At 41.8% G+C, this 19,481-nt stretch overlaps 1 protein-coding gene across 3 annotated transcripts; it reads left to right on the forward strand.

Annotated features, from left to right (window-relative positions):
• The first annotated feature begins 6,763 nt into the window (after positions 1-6,763).
• Positions 6,764-12,719, forward strand: LOC129838415 (phosphate carrier protein, mitochondrial-like). 3 transcript variants are annotated; one of them, XM_055905355.1, is made up of 8 exons: positions 6,764-6,860; positions 7,316-7,473; positions 8,498-8,622; positions 10,181-10,360; positions 10,611-10,792; positions 11,167-11,339; positions 11,719-11,829; positions 12,224-12,719. In XM_055905355.1, the coding sequence occupies exons 2-8, from the start codon at positions 7,332-7,334 to the stop codon at positions 12,382-12,384; spliced, it is 1,074 nt and encodes a 357-aa protein (XP_055761330.1). In that variant the 5' UTR covers positions 6,764-6,860; positions 7,316-7,331; the 3' UTR covers positions 12,385-12,719. The 3 variants fall into 3 exon arrangements, with proteins under 3 accessions (XP_055761330.1, XP_055761329.1, XP_055761331.1); XM_055905354.1 differs by lacking the exon at positions 8,498-8,622 and adding an exon at positions 9,577-9,707; XM_055905356.1 differs by lacking the exons at positions 6,764-6,860; positions 8,498-8,622 and having other exon boundaries at positions 7,342-7,473.
• The last annotated feature ends 6,762 nt before the right edge of the window (positions 12,720-19,481 follow it).

Genomic DNA, 19,481 nt, shown 5'->3' on the forward strand with positions numbered 1-19,481 from the left:
CATAATTGAAATCGTACATTAATTTGCATTAGACCAAGTCCACTTGATCAATAGTTATTGCACCACTAGTGACAATGACATCTATAGTGCCACCAATTGGTCTGGTACAGCCATCTAAGGTTGCAGAGACTTTATTTTCGCACAGCTTCTAAGGGATGTATACATAAGGTTTACACACCAAATTTCATTGCTCGATGTCCATCGGTTCAGTTCTTCCAGCCCTGGTGTGATATGCCATCTAGTGCTGTAGCGTGGCTGACAATGAATGCAGCAACTAATCATTCTCAAAGCCATTAGACTGATATAAGTCAATACAACATCTGGAGTGAATCTCATGCATGGTTCATGAGGGGAAAATTGCAGATTTTGAGCATTAGTGTTACATAGTTTCCTTGTTTTTTTGTTGATAATACCAATTCAATTAATCTCATTTTAGGGACTGATTTGTCAGTAACTGAGCCACCTTTTGACCAATCCCTTAGCTTTTCTCAAACTAAGTTAAGGCGTTCCATGGGCTTACATTGCACGTTTGGTGTCATTTGGTCCTGTGGTTCATGAGAAGCATAGGAGCAAGAAGCTTTTGCATATTTTAGCATATTAGTGTATCTGTTGATATAGTGTGGACATCTTTGACTGCATCAATGTTATTTTCTCAATCTCTAGGGACTATTGTGATGAGTCCAAAGACCACATTTGGAGTGAATCTGACTTTGTCCATGAGAAGGAAGATTTTGTATGACTATTTTAAGCATTAGTGTTAAATAGTAAAAGTTCATTATTAATAGCTTCCTTTTTTTAAAGATATCAATGCCAAACGTAACATGGTTCATCATGGTAATGTCTTTGATGACCCCAAAAAGTTTCAAGTTGAAAGGCCATTGTAGAGTGGATTTACAGAGGATTTAAATGGATACAAAGTCTGATTTCCTGATTTGATCAATAACAGCCATCTCTTAACCAGTCCCTTAAGTGGTCCTACATACCGAATTTGGTGATATTTGGACTGGACTTGTGTTATTTGGTGTTTAATGGTTCAAAAGGTTTTCAAAAATGTCCAAAATGGAGGGAAATCTACCCTGACGGACCTTACGGGTATTTGAGGTAAATTTGTTCAGCATGAAGTTAAACACTTACATACAAAGTTTCAAGTCTAGCTCAAATGGGCAGCAGATATGAGGGTTTAAGTGAGACTGCTTATAACATCGCCACCTATAGGCCAATCTGTGTCATTATTTTTGACCAAGTTACTCATGGCCTGCCTCCGTACCAAATTATTTAAAAAGTTACCAATCTATGCTTGATTTACTTGACCATGTCAAGAAAATTTAAAAAAATCTAAGAATAACAGTAGCTTTCTCTGTAAAACCCTAATTAAAATATAAATATAAGCTACTTATTTTAAGCTTGGGCTAAACTGAGGGGAAAGCCAGACTGAATAGGTGGAATTTTAGTCTGCTTTTGAAGGTGGTGATGGAGTCAGAGTTGTGGGTGGCTGGGGAGGAGAGAGTTCCAGAATTTGGGGAGCTGTGATACTGAATGCCTGGTCCCCCAATCTTTGTTTTGGGGATGGTGAGTAGTCCTGTGTCAGGGGAGCGGAGGAGGTTGGAGAGGTATGAGGGGGCAAGGCTATGGAGGGCCTTATAGGTGACGAGTAAGATCTTGCAGGTAATGCATCATTTGACTGGGAGCCAGTGATGGTAGTGCAAAGTGGGGGTGATGTGTTCCGATGATTTGGTGTGTGAGAAGACCCTGGTAGCGGAGTTCTGGACGTACTGGAGCCGCAATAGTCCAGACTAGAGGTCTTAACGGGTCCACCCGAACCTGAAATACTTACTTTCTCCTTGGGTTCAGGTCGGATCCTGTTTGATTGGGGTGAAGGTTCACCTTCCAACAGGACAAGGACCCTAAGCACACAGCCGAGACAATGTAGGACTGGCTTTGGGAAAAGTCTCTGAATGTCCTTGAGTGGCCCAGCCATAGCTCGGACTTGAACCCGATCGAACATCTCTGGAGAGACCTGAAAATAGCTGTGCAGCGATGCTTCCATTCAACCTGACAGAGCTTGAGAGGATCTGCAGAGAAGAATGGGAGGAACTCCCCAAATAAAGGTGTGCCAAGCTTGTAGCGTCATACCCAAGTAAACTTGAGGCTGTAATCGCTGCCAAAGGTGCTTCAACAACGTTTTGAGTAAAGGGTCTGAATACTTATGTAAATGAAATATTTCCGTTTTTTATTTTTAATACATTTGCATACATTTCTTAAAACCTGTGTTTTGCTTTGTCATTATGGGGTACTGTGTTTAGAATGATGAGGGGGAAAAAACAATTTAATACATTTTAGAATAATGCTGTAACGTAACAAAAAATGTGGGAAAAGTCAAAGGGTCTGAAGTTTCCAAATACAATGTATGTAACCACAGCTCTGCATAGCCTGTAAGATATTTATTTTAAACCAATAAGGTGAATTTATTGACTTATAGAAGGCCTATCCAACATATTAAGGTCTGTTTGTCCGCGGGTTCATTCGGGTTCGGGCCACCCCCTTTAAAAAATTATCGGGCCCGTACGGGTCCACAGTTTTGGACCAGAGAAGAGTCCATACGTGATGGTGGAAGAAGCCAGATTTGGTGATATATTTTATGTGGGTCTCAAAGTAGAGAGTGGGACCAGGATGACACCCAGGTTTCTGACCACAGATGACGGGCAGATGGAACAGCCCTTGATGGGCATTACAAGGTCTCCCACTTTCTTGAGGAGAGCCTTGGGAGCCAACAGCATGACCTGTTTTATTACTGTTGAGTTTGAGTAGATTGGATGTCATCCAGTTTTCATATCCTTGATATTTGATCAGAGACGGGGTACAGAGATGAGAGGTGGGTTTGGTGTGGATGTAAATCTGGGAGTTATCCACATAGCAGTGGATGTTGAGACTATAGCGGCAGATGATCGGGGTCAGGGGAAGCATGTAGATAATGAAAAGCAGAGGTTCGAGGATGGAGCCTTGAGGCACTCCTTGGAGCAGCCTTTCCAAAATAGCCACAGTACTTTCTAGCTGCAGAGGGGGAGCTGAGCCTTTTGAAACTGCAGTCGGCTGTGGTATTTTGGATGCAGTAATTGCAGAATAACAGCAGTGTACTGCAGTTATACTGAACTGTAACTGCAGTTACACTGCAAAATTACTGCAGTAAAAAAACTTATTTTGGACATAGTGTTATTTGCAACAGACTGTACTGCAGTTCTACTGCACTCTGAAGGCAAATTTTGTTTTGTAATGGTATCAATGATAAAATACAGGCCCCACTGAATACCCTCTACTTAGCCCAGAGTGGAAATCAGGAATAGTTTCACCTATTGCACTCATATAGGACCCTGATGCTAATTTTAACTTCACACAGACACCTACACACAGTCGGCCAGAAGCAGGGTTGAGCTGCCTACTGACTGCCCATTGCCAAATAATTGTTTAAATATAGGTTGTAGTAGAGGCATGAAGGCATTCTCTGTGGTTTCTGCTTTCTGATATGATATTTATTAAACTAGTCCAATCATTCAGAGGTCCACTTGATAAGAGCTTCACATGCTACTCGGGAACTAGGACATTCTGATATTTCTGACTTGCTAACTGGTTGAACGTGGTATGTGTATAACTATAAAATAAAGGAGAGCTGCACACTCTAGGAGCTCAGATGCAAAAATGTAATGTCCAACGTTTCGACAGTCAAGCTGTCTTCATCAGGGTATAATCAAACACTGCGGGATGACTCGTTTATAGTGTCAAAAGACACACAGGTGTCTGTAATCATGGCCAAGTGTGGCCTAATATCATTGGTTAATTATCAAATATTAAAATGGCATACAAAGAACAGCATACAAAAAAACAAATGGATATCATACGATCATAGATTCATTTTAGACTACACACGCTTACAAACAATTCCAATGGCAAAGTCACGATAATCACAAGAATGGCTTCAGGATCAAAGTCTACGTTGAGACCGAAGAGAGCAAGGGACTTTAAATTAAAGATTAAAGCCTCTCGTTTTAACAATAAATTATCAAGGTCACCCCCTCTCCTAGGGAGGGTGACATGTTCGATGCCAATATAACGCAGAGACGAAATCGAGTGGTTTGCTTTCAAAAAGTGGGCCGCAACTGGGTAAATCAAGTTTTTGAACCTAATGGTGCTACGATGCTCTGAGATACGTACTTTTAATTCGCGCTTTGTTTTACCCACATAATTTTTACCACAAGGACAAGTTATAAGATAAATAACAGACTTAGTGGAGCACGTGATAACACCTTTGATTGGGATCTGTTTCCCTGTTTGTGGGTGTTTGAAGGAGCTACATTTATAAGTGCCATTGCATTGAGCACAGCCATTACACTTTTAATTTCCATCCAGTAGGGGCGCAAATAGAGGTTGTTCAGGAATATCTTGGGGTGGTAAATCAGAGTGTACCAATTGGTCTCAGATTTCTGCCCCGCGAGAATACGACCAAGGGAAGGTCAGAAAACACATTACGGAGACTATCATCGGATTGTAGAATGTGCCAATGTTTGTAAACAATTCCCTTAATTTGTTCAGAGCACGTAGAATAGCGGGTAGTTAGAACGCAAGAATGCGTCTTTTTCCGAGACTTACCTTGAAAAAGGTCATGTCTCTTTTTGTTTTGAATTTTCCTAATGGCAATATTAATCTGATCATTTTTATACCCACTCTCATTGAATTTACTTTGCGTCTCAGCCATATTTCTGTCGAAATCTGAATGTTTTTTTGCAAATTCTTTTGATTCGACAGAATTGCCTGTAGGGCAAACAATTTTTCAAGGGAAGTGGGTGACAACTGTCAGTCCTCAACAAACTGTTACGATCAGTAGGGTTCCTGTAAAGATCAGTGTATAGAACATTATTTTCACACAAGGTCAGAAGATCAAGAAAACTAATTTGACGTGTATCAGATTGCATAGTAAATCTCAAATGTTCAGAACAGGAGTTAAGAAAAGCATGGAACGCCTGGAGCTGTTTTGCATCACCCCTCCATAGAACAGAAATATCATCAATATACCGTTTCCAAATAATGATGTTCGGCAAGAAAACATTTTTGAGAGGATTGAAAATAGACTTCTCCATGTAACCCACATACAAATTAGCATAGTTAGGAGCCATGGGGGATCCCATAGCAGTACCCTTCGTCTGAATAAAGAAAAATAAAGAAATAAAGAAAACATGAAACATGAAATAGTTATGTGTGAGTACTATTTCAGCCAATGTTATAATGCATGATGCACTGGAAGGTAGTTCGTTAGGGTCACGTTGCAGAAGAAAATGTTCCATAGCTTCAATACCGCCCTCGTGTGGAATATTTGTGTATAACGACTCAACATCAAAAGTAACTAACAAGGTATTCTCAGGGAGAGGATCAAGATATTCAATGATAGAGATCATACTGCTGGTGTCCTTTACAAAGGAGAGGAGCTGTTCTGCGAGTGATCTAATAAAAAAGTCAACAAAAGTAGATAGTGCATCTATGTCCGCTACAAAAGTATAGAAAGTGGCAATTTTAGGGTGTTGAATAGCCAAAAAGTAATGTTCTTTTTTTGGTTATCTGACAAGAACTTAAATACCCATCTAGGACAGTAAAGATGGTATTCTGAAATGGGGAAGTGGGGTCACTTCTGAGTTTCTTGTAAAAGGTGTTGTCAAGTAGTTGTCTATGACACACATTTACATAATCTGTCCTATCCATGAGTACAACGACCCACCCTTATCAGCAGGACGAATAAGGGCTGACGTATCGGATTGTGAATCAAGCAAAGCTTGTTTTTCATCCTTAGGTAAATTATGGAAAGATTTGGACTCCTGTTTGTTCTTAAGGAGATGAGCAACATCTTTTTCAACAAGTCTGCAATATGTCTCGATAGAGTGATTGCGATTGTCTGGAGGTATAAAATAACTCTTGCTTCTAAAAGGAGTCGGAGTATGTGCAGCTGAGTAACCTACTGGTTCAATAGAAATGTCAGGATTATATGTGTATAACTATAACCATTTTCCTAGTTCCGACTAGCACGTGAATGCGGCAAAAGTCAAGACTGCCCTGACACTGTTGACGTGCAGGGATGGAAGACTGCCCTGCTCCACAGGCCTAGATTAATACCATGGACAAGAATAGACTGCCAAGGCACAGTAATCTACTTACTATCACCTCTCTCGCTCTCTCCCACAAACTCTCTCTCTGTATCGCTCTCTCTCTCTGTGTCGCTCTCTCTCTCTGTGTCGCTCTCTCTCTCTGTGTCGCTCTCTCTCTCTGTGTCGCTCTCTCTCTCTGTGTCGCTCTCTCTCTCTGTGTCGCTCTCTCTCTCTGTGTCGCTCTCTCTCTCTGTGTCGCTCTCTCTCTCTGTGTCGCTCTCTCTCTCTGTGTCGCTCTCTCTCTCTGCCCCCTCAATTCAATTCAAAGGACTTTATTGGCCTGGGAAACATATGTTTACATTACCTCTCTCTTTCCCCCTCACTCCCTGTCTTTATCTGACACACAAAGCACTCCATCATGTATCAACTGTTTAGTCTTCCATGTGGTTGGTTGCACTGTCACTTCTAAAACCAAATTTAAAGAGCATTCTAGCATTGTACTTCTAGGATAGCGCTGAAGGCCTAGGAAAGTCCTGTTTCGTGATTGGACCCCGCATTTTGATTGATCGCACTGTCATTCCATATATCGTCCCCGATAGGACAGAACGCAGAAGGACTCTCCCACTTTTGTCCGTGATGTCAGGGTAGGACAAATTATTTTATCGCGAGGTCGTTCGGCCCCAGTGAGCCGCCGGTTGCAGTAGAGCGGAGGCGCCATTTTAAGACACCGAGAGAGTGAGTGGAGTACTATGAAATATCTAACGTTATTCGAATTTACAATGTTACAGTGGAAGGGAATATTAAGGCTTGTCTTTATTGTAATGCTGTGTTTAGGACGTTTAGAATGTTTTATGTTGCTAGCTTGTCTTGTGCAACTGTTCCACCTTGGGAAAGCTAGCTAATCAGTTGCTCACCGGCTAGTAGTAGTGAGCTTGTTAAATAATTTAGCTAGTTAACGTAATTTAACTAACTAGCCAGAGACCGGAATAGCTCGTTAGCTAACACCAACAATAACATGATGGAATACGGTTTGCATTTCCATTCCATGTTATCTGGATGTCAAACTATAGCTATATACTCACGTGACATTCCAAGCCTGCTGTTAGTGTCAGCTGAGTTGTCTTACTGCTGATCGTGTTTCTATAGCAAGGTAGTGAGTTAGCTTGCTAACATTCGCTTTCATTCTACAGCCCGGTTTTGGACATCATGTATCCGACCACACTAACGCAGTTGTCTCGGGCTAATCCCTTCAACGCCCCGCTCTTCTCCCTCCAAGAAATCGAGGAGCCCAAACAGAGCCTCCCTGCAAATGGACAGAGCCGCAACCTCGCTGCCGCAGCAATCGCTGGTAACCTATGTTCTGCATGCTAACAAGTACAGTTAGCAAGTAGCTAACTAGCGAGCAAGTACGCAGCCAACTGAATCAATGATGATGAGACGAGATACCAATTTTATTAAGGTGTTATTTAATAGATATCAACATGTGTTATTTAATAGATAAGACTGTTGGTCAAACTTGTAACGCTATCTAGCCACGGTCATTAAATGTGGAATGTCAAAGACAAGCTAGGCCTTGTCTATGGAGGACATGGAAGGGCAAATGTAAACTTTGAAATATGCCGCAGGTATCTGAACTGAATTCATGTCTTCCCTCAATCGCTGTTTAAAACTAAGGTGAGAGGCCCCTGACTCAAAAGGGCAAAGTAGTAGTTAGGCGAATGTCTGTGTATTGCTTTCTAGCACACCAACCAGCTAATGATATGCGTCTGACCCCTAGACGGGTGCATTTAATTGGTTCTCAATTCGAATAAGTTTGACAAGTTTTGTCTAGATTTAGGATCACTTGAAATGCTATCCTTTTTGTAAAAGCATGGCCTTCAACCACCCATCAGTTATATTCTGACCATTGCAATATTATTGCTGTTTTTCATTGTTGCTTGAAAATGTTCTATGGAATATTTTTAGTTTTTACTGTTTAGCCAGCCTAGTTCTATAGGTGACATTAGCTATTATTGATCCACCATATTTTGGTCAGGCTTTTGGATAGTTTTAGAGCTTGCTGGCCAGTGTCCTCTTTTTATAGCCCACTGCTGGTTGGTTGATTAGTTATACAGCTAGTCTACTCTGCTAGTACAGCGCCTGTTGTACAACAGTCTGCCCTCATAGGGAGTAAATGTTCCACGTGTGCATGGCTCTTTGCACCTGTGACATAGGCCTATGCAGACAACATAGGACAGGACACACACATCTAAGCTCTACTTGCATTTGCCCTTTAGCCTAGTGAAGATGCAGTTTGCTTTTACTTATTACCACTTTTCTAATGAACAACATCAAGTCCCCATTTTGAAAGTATTGCCTGACTCTTTCTTCAGAGGGAGACAGCTGTGAGTTTGGCTCACGGAAGTATTTACTCCTCTGTGGGTTTGGTGGCATCATCAGCTGTGGCACCACACATGCTGCCCTAGTGCCCCTCGATCTGGTCAAATGCAGAATGCAGGTCTGTCTAACCCTGTGGCCTGGTGCCACATGTTTTTGATGTTGTCTGAAATGCATTAATTTGCATGGGAGAATGGATGTTTCAAGCAGCCCGGTTTTGTGCAGTTGTGGTGGAATCTTTGTCATTGTTGTTCCTCACGTTTTATCCCACTTGATCACCTGATTTAAAAAAAATAAAAAAAATGTTTTCGAATGACCCACATCGCATGGTAAGTGTGTGATTCACAATCACCAGTGTTCCTGAACCGCCCTGCCTGCTACCATTCCCCTTTTCAATCCAAAGCTGAAGGACTTGTAGGTCACTGAAAGGTCAGGAGTGACAATGGGAAAATGTTTTCAGATTGTTCACCCTGCTATTTATAACATGGTCAAAGTGCAGCTATGCATTGCTGGACTTTAGCCTATAGCTTTATTAACTAGGTCCAGAGGCCCAAGTAATTTACACCTCAATGGAATTATTCCTAGCTTTAAATTGACTAAAGTATAAACGATTCATATATTTATGCAAGCTATATTTATTTTATCTAACTATACAGCTCATGCTTCAACAATCATTTTCGAGTCAAGTTATAATTCAACTTTTATTTTTTATTACAGATTTTTAACCCTGTGTTATGATTATTTCATCAAATGAGTAAAATAAATCCTGGGTATATAATAATCCATTTAAAATCACAAGCAGGTTTGAGGTCAGTTTCAATTCAGGAAGTACACTGTAAACTAATTCAAAAAATTTATCATAGAGAAGCATTGAGGTAAATTGGAATGTCAGTTTACTTCCTGAATTTAAATGGAATTTACCTGAACCCTGATTCACAAGTGTTTGAAATTTTAACTGGCTCATTCCCTGGTGTGTTATAATGTAATGGTGGCATGTTTGTTGGTGATTATTGTCCTGTGTTGCATGTGTCGTGACTGCATGTTGGGTATGTATTGTTGTGTTTTTTTGCTATAGACTCTGCAGATGTGAGCTGTGAGTTTGGCTCAACAAAGTATTATGCCCTGTGTGGCTTTGGGGGTATCCTGAGCTGCGGCCTCACACACACAGCTGTTGTACCCCTCGACCTTGTCAAGTGCCGCATCCAGGTTTGTGGTACCCCCTGTAGTTGTCTGCTGTGTGAAGGCCTCCATAGCTCCTGTAAGGAAAGGTTCCCAATCCCAAATCTAACCCTAAGAAGTTAGTTTCAACTTTATTGTCTGAGGGATTGTTCAACAATTGTGGCCGTACAATCCGTCAAGACCTTGCAGTCCAAATGTACCCTTAATTCCTATGCACTTGAATAGATGAAGAGAAAATTGGGTGGGGAAACTAGATTTGTGATTGGGTGGAAGATTCCTGTAGATTAGCAGACATTAGATAAATCACTAGCTATAAGTAGTAATGTTAATCTGGATAACCCCCTAGTTCACAACCTGAAACCTAGCTAGTTATTTTTTTAATTAACATGGCCTTGAAACCTTCGCTAAAATGACCTAGATTTCAGCCTATAGGGCTCTAATCTAATCTACCTCCATTGTTCCTTTGACTCTCTACTAATCAATTGTTTTTTCTTCCTTAGGTGGACCCTGACAAGTACAAGAGCATTGGCAAAGGCTTCTCCCTCACACTGAAGGAGGATGGAGCCCGAGGGCTGGCTAAGGGCTGGGCCCCTACCTTCATCGGCTACTCCATGCAGGGTCTCTGCAAATTTGGCTTCTATGAGATGTTCAAGATCTTCTACAGCGACATGCTTGGAGAGGTCAGTCAGGGGTAGGAACCAATGTGGGTAGAAACTAACACGGTTGGATTCCCTTGTTTACAGTGTTTTAAAGGGACTCGTTCACCCACCAAAAATCATAAATGACATGCTAGTTAGTAGGCGCTTTTATCCAAGTACAGTACAATGAGCGGTTTACATTTACTAATCCCTGCGTGACTTTGAACCCATGTCATTGGTCTTGCTAGCCCACACAGGACCACATCTGACTTCGCCCCCTCTCATCTAACAGGAGAACACCTACCTGTGGAGGACATCCCTGTACCTGGCTGCGTCTGCCAGTGCAGAGTTCTTCGCTGATATTGCCCTGGCCCCCATGGAGGCGTGTAAAGTGCGTATCCAGACCTGCCCTGGCTACGCCAACAACCTCAGACAGTGTGCTCCCAAGATGTTCGCAGAGGAGGGAGTATGGGCGTGAGTAGATTTTGTGTTTGTGGTGGTCTATTTGTTTTGGAGACTGTATAACCCGTAAAAGCATTCAACCCTGGTCATAGACAGTTACGACGTGTGTATGCTTTTGCTCCTACACTAGGTGAAACAAATATGATACAACTTGTAGCCTTGATTACATTAATTGGGTGTTTCTTGGCTGGTATGGAACATAAGCCTACAAAAGTAATTCTTGCTCTGCATAGCTGATTTGTGAGGTTACCAAACAAACACTCTCCTTAGATCCACCTCTGTTAGTGACCACCATATTGCTTTCACCTATGGTTTCTGATCAGAAGGAAGGAGAACTCTGATCTGCCTGCGTGGAACTGACATTCTTCCTTGTGTTTTTCTCTCAGGTTCTACAAGGGTGTGGTTCCCCTGTGGATGAGGCAGATCCCCTACACTATGATGAAGTTTGCCTGCTTTGAGAGGACCGTGGAGCTCCTCTACAAACATGTGGTGCCCAAACCCCGCGCTGAGTGCACAAAGGGCGAACAGCTGATTGTCACCTTCACTGCCGGCTACATCGGTGAGTATTAGTACCACAGGAAATAGGATGAAGGTGGCCCTAGGTCTAGTAGCTCACCTAGAGTCCGGTTTGTGTTGCCCTTGTAATAACTAAGGTTAGGATTGGGGGAAGCGTAATATGATCCTAGATCTGTGCCCAATTGCAACTTCTACCCAGAGAAACCTGGGTCGTATTCATTAGTGCACACCATAGCAAAATGTTTTGCAACCGAAAATGAAAACAAGCAATTCTTATTGCGCATGTACAGGTAATTGTCCCTCCCTGTTTCAATCAGTTTTCTTCCATTTGGTGACTAGTAAAGATGACCCAGGCTTCTGTTTGATGGTATATAGTGGGCCTATATAGGATTGTGTGCTGAGCATTTGTCTGTCCCCTGCAGCTGGTGTGTTCTGTGCCATCGTGTCCCACCCAGCGGACTCAGTGGTGTCTGTACTGAACAAGGAGAGTGGCAGCACTGCCGCCCAAGTGCTCAAGAAGCTCGGACCTAAAGGTGAGTGGACAACCTTAGGGCTTGTCTTACTTAGGAAATGCATCCTTCCTCAAAGTTATCACTAAAGTGATTCGTGAAACTGATTTGGTACCTCAGGTTACTTTAACCAACCAAATCCTCTTAGATTACTGGGAGAGGGGGGTAGGTGGATGTGATTTATTATTTATTTAATGTCCCAATTCCAAAAACACGCTCCTTAGATCAAACTCTGGAGGGCGCTCCTGTGCTGTTGCTGTATAGTCAGTCTACTGAATTGTTTTTTTTGTTTTTTCCTCTTGCATATATAACTGTCCAACATTGGGTGTTTGGCCTGCTCAAAGAAACAACAAAGCAGATGTAATTTATTTATACACTTCCCCTAAACATCCCTTCTCCCATTCTCTCCCGCTCTAAGGTGTGTGGAAGGGCCTGGTTGCCCGTATCATCATGATTGGTACCCTGACCGCCCTGCAGTGGTTCATCTACGACTCCGTGAAGGTCTACTTCCGCCTGCCCCGTCCCCCTCCCCCCGAGATGCCAGAGTCCCTCAAGAAGAAGCTGGGGCTCACTGAGTAAAAAAATAAACAAAAGCCCACCTACACTCCAACCCCTTCACTACATCTCCGGGACCCCCTCTCAACTCACACCTCACCACCCTGGCTGCAGCACACAGCTCTGTTTTCTATATTTATGTTCCTAAAGCAGCTCCTCTCCAGGCACAGGGCTGTTCCTTCCATGTATATTTAAGGGGAAGAGAGACCGGAAGGGAGGGATCCATGTTTGTTCCCCCTCTGCACTGATGTTTAGGAGAATATATGTACTGTAGAAACATGGTCTGGTTTTATTGAATCATGTCATTAGTTATGTGGAAATGATATATAATTATTTTAAATAAATTATTCCCTCTAAAACATGTCCGGTTTTAATTTCTTGGAAGTTTTCCACTGCAATTAAAATAATTTGGGCATTGGGGTACTTAAGCAATAAGGCACGAGGGGGTGTGGTATATGGACAATATATCACGGCTAAGGATACGACAACCCGTAGCCGTGGTATTAGCCATATCACAAACCCCAAAAGTGCCTTATTGTTGTTATAAATGGGTTACCAGCGCAATTAGAGCAGTGAAAATAAATGTTTTGTCACACGTGGTATACGGTCTGATACATGTTTTTACTGCTCTAATTACGCTGGTAACCAGTTTATAATACCAATAAGGCACCTCGAATTTATGGTATATGGCTGATATACCACGGCTAAGGGCTGTGTCCAGGCACTCCGAAATGTGTCGTGCATAAGAACAGCCCTTAGCTGTGGTATTTTGACCATATACCACACCCCCTCGTGCCTTATTGCTTAAATATACTATGGATATCAGCATTCTGGGATTGAATCACCCAGTTTATAATATGTATAATATGTTTCAGGGTGGTGTCATAGTACAATTAGAAACAATAAGGGCTGTGTTTCGTGTAGACTTACCCTGGCGTGACGTTTTGTTAACTGTAAACCTCTAGGAGACGGTGACTTGTCAATATATTCGCCTTTATTTACCCCCCCCCCCCCCGAAATGCTAATGTTATAAAGAACTATAAATGCCATGATCTGAGTAAATAGAGCTGATTATATTGATAAAAGTAACCTTGTCCGGGAGGCGTTTACTGTACATGGTTATCAAAACGCCACGCTAGGGTAAGCCTACAGGATGAAACGCAGGGAATTTTAGAAACACTTAAAATAAGGGCTAAGGGGAAAATAAAAGGTAGAAAAGTATTGGAACCATTTCCTTGTTTGACCGCTAGGTTTAGTGGGTATTATGACACCTCTGTGGGGCTCTATACCCTCAGAAATAGAAACAGGTGCAGGATTTGTTTCTGTTCTCTACATGAACACTAGAGGGAGCTATATACTATGTACAGCGTTTGTCAGAATGGCACCCTATTCCTTTGTGAAACACAATTATTGTCCCTAGTGATGCACTTATCTGATGACTGTCTCTTGATAGGGGATCACCCCATTTATAAAAAATGCATCCTATCAGAACAACAAAGTTGCCTGCGTCATTCTGTCTTGTAAAATGGAGGCCTGAGCAAGGAGCATTGATAGTATGTGATTTGAGTGCAGGGCTAGGAGGTGAGCAGAACTGGCAAAGGCTCTGGGGAATCTAATGGACTAGTGAATCTCACATGCAGCACAATGAACCCAAGAGGCATCGCATCGATGGCCTCCCACTGTTAATAGGACGGAATTGTGACTCAGTAACCATGTCATTATAATCCATTTGGTTGCTCTTAATAATGGGGTTTTCACATTTCCCTTCCCTGAAAGCAGAAGATACACAATAGAAGCGATGTTTCCAGGAAATGAAATGTGGGTTGTGTTTGCGTACCTGGAGCTCAGGTCTGCTGAGGTTGGGGGGGGGGGTGGTCATGGGATATGGATTCCCATTCTCTGTGACCCCTTGGTGACCTCTGTATAACCTGGTAACCATTGTGTGCTTTCAAAAGGTAATTACTCAGATGTTCTCTGCTGGCTGCTACTGCAGTTTAAAAAAATACATGGTTTATTTCAAGTGTGTGGGGGGTGGGGGGGGTGTTGCTGAGCATTTCAGAAATGTGAAATTCAGAAATGTCTGTACAGATATTGATATCATGGTATGATTTATTAATTCAGTAAGTAATTTAGTCATTTCTTAACTATATTACTAGTGGTGTTGTGTAGCCTAATGTATCATGTCTGCACGTTTTGTTTCATCCATTAGTCCTGGGAAGTACATAGAAAGTCTAACTACCACCTCAAGCAACATAACATTCCAGAGATGCTCAGTACTGCTATAGATAACTAGCTATCCATTCAAGTTGGATTAGTCGTATGTACAGGATACATAACAATAAAATATAAGAACATAACGTAATGGCTCAGTAAAATAGAATAAACAAACATTTCCTCAAATTAACATCATCTTGGTGCGTAAACTCTAAAAGAATAGCTGCTGAGGGGGACAAGCTCCGGTTTGCTATTTTTACCCTGGTCCCTAATATACATCACTGTGGACTACTGAGGTGGCGACAGCTGCAGCCCATCAGTGGCAGTTCTCCCAATCCCCAGAGAGACAGGCCTGCCAATGTTTTTCAACTTCTATCTTCCATGTTATTTTAACACTGCAACTGAAGATAAAACTGAAGACCCAATGCGGAACTGAAGACTACTACTATAAGGTAGCACTTTGGAAAAACATTTGAAACACAAGATATTGGAAATAGTCTAAGCCTGCCTTGGTGATATTGGAACTATTTTCTATCAGGCACTTATTGTTGTCTCTTCATGATTTGACAGCACCACATCTGACCACAGCACAGGAAACAGTTCATATCAACGTCCTTTCTCCTCTGTGTGTGCGCATGTGTGAACGTGTGTGCGGTCATGCAGAAGTGTGTGTGTGTCCACTCCATTGTGTTTCTGCCCTTGTGTGGGTTTGTGGAGGTCACTGAAACAGTAGCCTGTGTTCCAGTGTCACAAAAACTGGGTCGATTTAAGGAGTGGGCTGAGCATGAGTCTTGTGTAGACGGAATTACACCGTGTTCCCTATGTAGTGAGGCCATGGCCTCATGGGCCTTTGTCATGTTTAGTATGAAGGTTAATAGCAAACAATGAGCTATTGTTTGGGAAACGTGAGGTAAAACTTGAGGTGTATCATGTGACTACTGTTTTTCTTATTGACTTAAGAACATCACACGTGATGATATATATAGTTGTGTGATACACATTCAGGGACTGTGTCCAAGAAAGAGATCAGTTGTCCAAAGTGTGAATGCAAAAATAATTGTCCTTTATTACGTTGAAAACATCGATATTAACCATGCGCAGTTAGAGAACAAATGAAATCACGTCTGTTTATCTATTGTGGTTTGAAGGGTCCGTTTTGACTCGTGTCCTTTATTAGAAGGAACAATGGCTATCATTGTACGAATTGGATTATGCTGAGCCCTGGAGCACCGGTCTATGGCCCGTTACGTGAATGGGAAAAAACTGTGAAGGAGGAGTCCCCTTCTCAAATTGAACAGTAATCTCGGTCATGTTGTCAATGAGTCAGCATGGTGCATCATCCAGAAACATACATCTCTTTTCCATAAAATATATGTTTGAATTTTCAAACTAGTTTTCATTGGGAAGGCAGATAAAGTGTTTTTATCAAAAGCAATCACTTTTGCATGTGATAACACAGAATCCTGCTCATTACTCCAAAGGGATACATCGGGATTTTTGCAATGAGGGCCTTTACCTACTTCCCCAGATTTAGATGAATTTGTGGATACCATTTTAATGTCTTTGCGTGCAGTTTGAAGGAAGTTGCTAACTGGCTATAGCGCAATTGCTAACTAGCATTTGCGCAATGTCTGGAAGTCTACGGGTATCTGCTAGACTTCCAGTCATTGTACTAATGCTAGTTAGCATTGGCTCAAAAAACAACCTCCAACATCCTTCATACTGGACACAGAGACGTATCCACAAGTTCATCATTGCCAAAATTCCGAAGTATCCCTTTACTTATGTGATTTTTGTTTTAAGGCTCCTGGCTCATGCCTGGAGGCAGCCCGATTCCAAAACGAATGCAATCAACTTTCACCCTTTGCAAAACACGCTTACTCCAGCACCCAGGCCAGATTAATTGAATCCCGTCATTGCTCAAAAGCATTTAGGAGTGTGATTGGTCACATGCTAGCTCCTTCTAATTATCCATGTATCTGATTGGTCAGGGATTACAAACCGGGTTAGAGCCCTGAATGCTGATTGGCTGAAAGCTGTGGTATATCAGAATGTATACCATGGGTATGACAAAGTACTATTACTGTTCTAATTATGTTGGTAACCAGTTTATAATACCAAGAAGGCATCTTAGGGGTTTGTGGTATATGGCCAATATACCACAGCTAAGGGCTGTATCCAGGCACTCTGTGTTGTGTCGTGAATAAGAACAACCCCTAGACGTAGTATATTGGCAATATACCACATTCCCTCAGGCCTTATTGCTTAATTATAATGTGGTTGTGACACAGTGAGGTCAAGAGTAGTACCCTTGAAAATCAAATGATGTGTAAACATTGGCACTCAACCCAATACTTGACATGGCATATGAATACAGCATTGACAGTAATAATAACTAAAAACCAGAGTTCTGTTATTATGCACAATTTATAGCTGAGTTTGTTATAGGCCTACACCTGGTCACCACTATTGGTCTTGAATCTAATTGGTTCTACTCTGATAAATGAGCGCACATAGGATGGAAAGTCTAGTTAAGTCTACACATTCACTGCAGTGCCAATCCATTACACGTATGATGGCCTGTCACTAAGCAACTGCAGTGCATGTCAGTGGCACAAGGTCATCACTGATAATGTTGCTGGGTAAACAGCATAAGGAGTCAGCCCAGTAATTTTCCAACATACAAACACTAGATAGCACAGGGTTGAGCGTTTGCTTGGCTACATACAGTAATGTCTATGTGAGTGTGTGTAGTACAGTGTTTCCTAACTCCAGTCCTGGAGTACTCCCAACACAACACATGATCGTTGTAACACTGGACAAACTCATCTGATTCAACTCATGGAAGGCTTGATTAGATTACAAGTTGAATCAGGTGTGCTTGTCTGGGGCTACAACAAAAACGTGTACTGATGAGGGTAATCGAGGAGTTGGGAAACACTGGTCTAGTAGTGATTGGTGCCATACAGAGGTTGGCCATTTCTGTCACATGTCCCGTTCCCATTAAATTCATTACACATATTTTGAGGGATACATTTAAACCAAATCTCTTCATCTCAAGTGCCTCACATTACAGCAAGCATCGCTACTGCTCATGACCTTCTTGTAAATGGTGTGACTGGACGGTTCGCGTGTGTCATTGTGTCCTGTGGTCACATGTACCCAATGTGTGTGATGATAAGGATGTCTGACAGGGAGAGAGGGAGGTGTAGGGATAGAGAGAGACAGAGACAGACAGACAGAGAGCTTGCTGCACCACACTACACGCTCCCTGCTTGCATGTTCACCAAACTATGCCCTTGCTGCAGCTGACTGGAAGTCCTTAGCAGGATCAGTGTCCTCTCACCTCATTGGCTGAGAAAGTAGGAGCGACTTAAACCCCATTGGGTGCCATGGCTTCATGTGTGAGATTCATAGGATTGCAGCAACATCAGGGGAGGAGGGAGGGAGAATAGCCATCTAATATAGTATGTGATACATGAGTTTACCCCCTCAGTTAAATGAATCTATTGGACGACAGTGGAATAGATATAACAGAGTGGAATGGAACACAGGGAAATGGAACGCCGAAACCTTAGTAGGTTTACCATAGGCCTATGTTAATATACGTCATCATAAAAATGCACAACATGATTTAAATACATTTTTTTTTATCCTCCCAAAATCCTGGGATCACTAACACATGACAAATGGGAGGACAAACAATGTAGCACTGAGCCAAAGTAAACATCCTAGCGGCAGGGTGTGGTGTGTATAGGAGACAGCCAGTGTCTATTGTCTTTCCACTGTCTGGATTCATTGACATCATCACCCCTCTCTCCAGTTGACCTGTTGCAGTAGTTACAATAGGAGACCCTTTATATATATTACATCATCGTACTATGCCCTTTACCCATAGGCCGTCATTGTAAATAAGAATTTGTTCTTAACTGACTTGCCGAGTTAAATAAAGGTTAAATACATTTAAAAAAATAGAACCCATTACACTGCGAAGAACCCATTACAAACCTAGTAAAGTAAGTGGAACTAACAAGTTGGATTTAATAACTTGAGTGAACTTGATACTTTTAGTCAAATCAATGTGCTTCAACAGATTTTTTTTTAGTTGTTCTAACAAAGTTACTCAAGTTGTTTTGACAAATGATGAAGTGGAGAGGAAGTATTGGATAGTCAAAAAAACATAACTTTTTGTTGTTTTATCTTACCAAAGTTTGCAACCTGGCTGCCTTAAAATGTAAAGTTACATCAATTTCCTATACAGTTGAAACTACTTACAAAATGTAACATTTCAGAACTGACCAAATCTTTGGAATGATTTCACCAAGATTTCAGTAGGGAACATTAACCTGTCTCTTGCTTATGTGTGAGATTTTTAATCATCTCTAAAGCTAGCAGTGCACTCTATGCTAATGTCAAACAGTCCACTTAACTACAACGGTTTTCTCTGTAATGGTTACAGAAACGTTTTAATTGTTACTTTTTACATGTGGTGGTTTATCTACCTTTGTTGAATGCACTAACTGAAGTCACTCTGGATAATAGCGTCTGCTAAATGGCCAACACGTAAATGTACATTTATAGTTGTAAGGCATGCTGGGTATTATTCTAATGAGCTCACCCCCCCCAAAAATCAGTTGAAGTCATATGAAGGTCCCACAGTTGACAATGCATGTCAGAGCAAAAACCAAGCCACGAGGTCGAAGGAATTGTCCGTAGAGCTCCGAGACAGGATTGTGTCGAGGCACAGATCTGGGGAAGGGTACTAAAACATTTCTGCTGTATTGAAGGTCACCAAGAACACAGTGGCCTCCATCATTCTTAAATGGAAGAAGTTTGCAAGGGCCTTGGTCAGGGAGGTGACCAACAACCCAATGATCACTGAGATAGCTCTAGAGTTCCTCTGTGGA

Source organism: Salvelinus fontinalis, chromosome 39, assembly GCF_029448725.1.
Source record: "Salvelinus fontinalis isolate EN_2023a chromosome 39, ASM2944872v1, whole genome shotgun sequence".
NCBI classification, from domain to species: Eukaryota; Metazoa; Chordata; class Actinopteri; order Salmoniformes; family Salmonidae; genus Salvelinus; species Salvelinus fontinalis.

Excerpts from the sequence above, each read along its gene's own strand:
- LOC129838415 (XM_055905354.1), top strand. The coding sequence starts at position 7,332 with ATGTATCCGACCACACTAACGCAGTTGTCTCGGGCTAATCCCTTCAAC. Across the intron at positions 7,474-9,576 it reads CGCTGCCGCAGCAATCGCTG|ACTCTGCAGATGTGAGCTGT; the intron begins GTAACCTATGTT and ends TTTTTGCTATAG. Across the intron at positions 10,361-10,610 it reads ACAGCGACATGCTTGGAGAG|GAGAACACCTACCTGTGGAG; the intron begins GTCAGTCAGGGG and ends CTCATCTAACAG.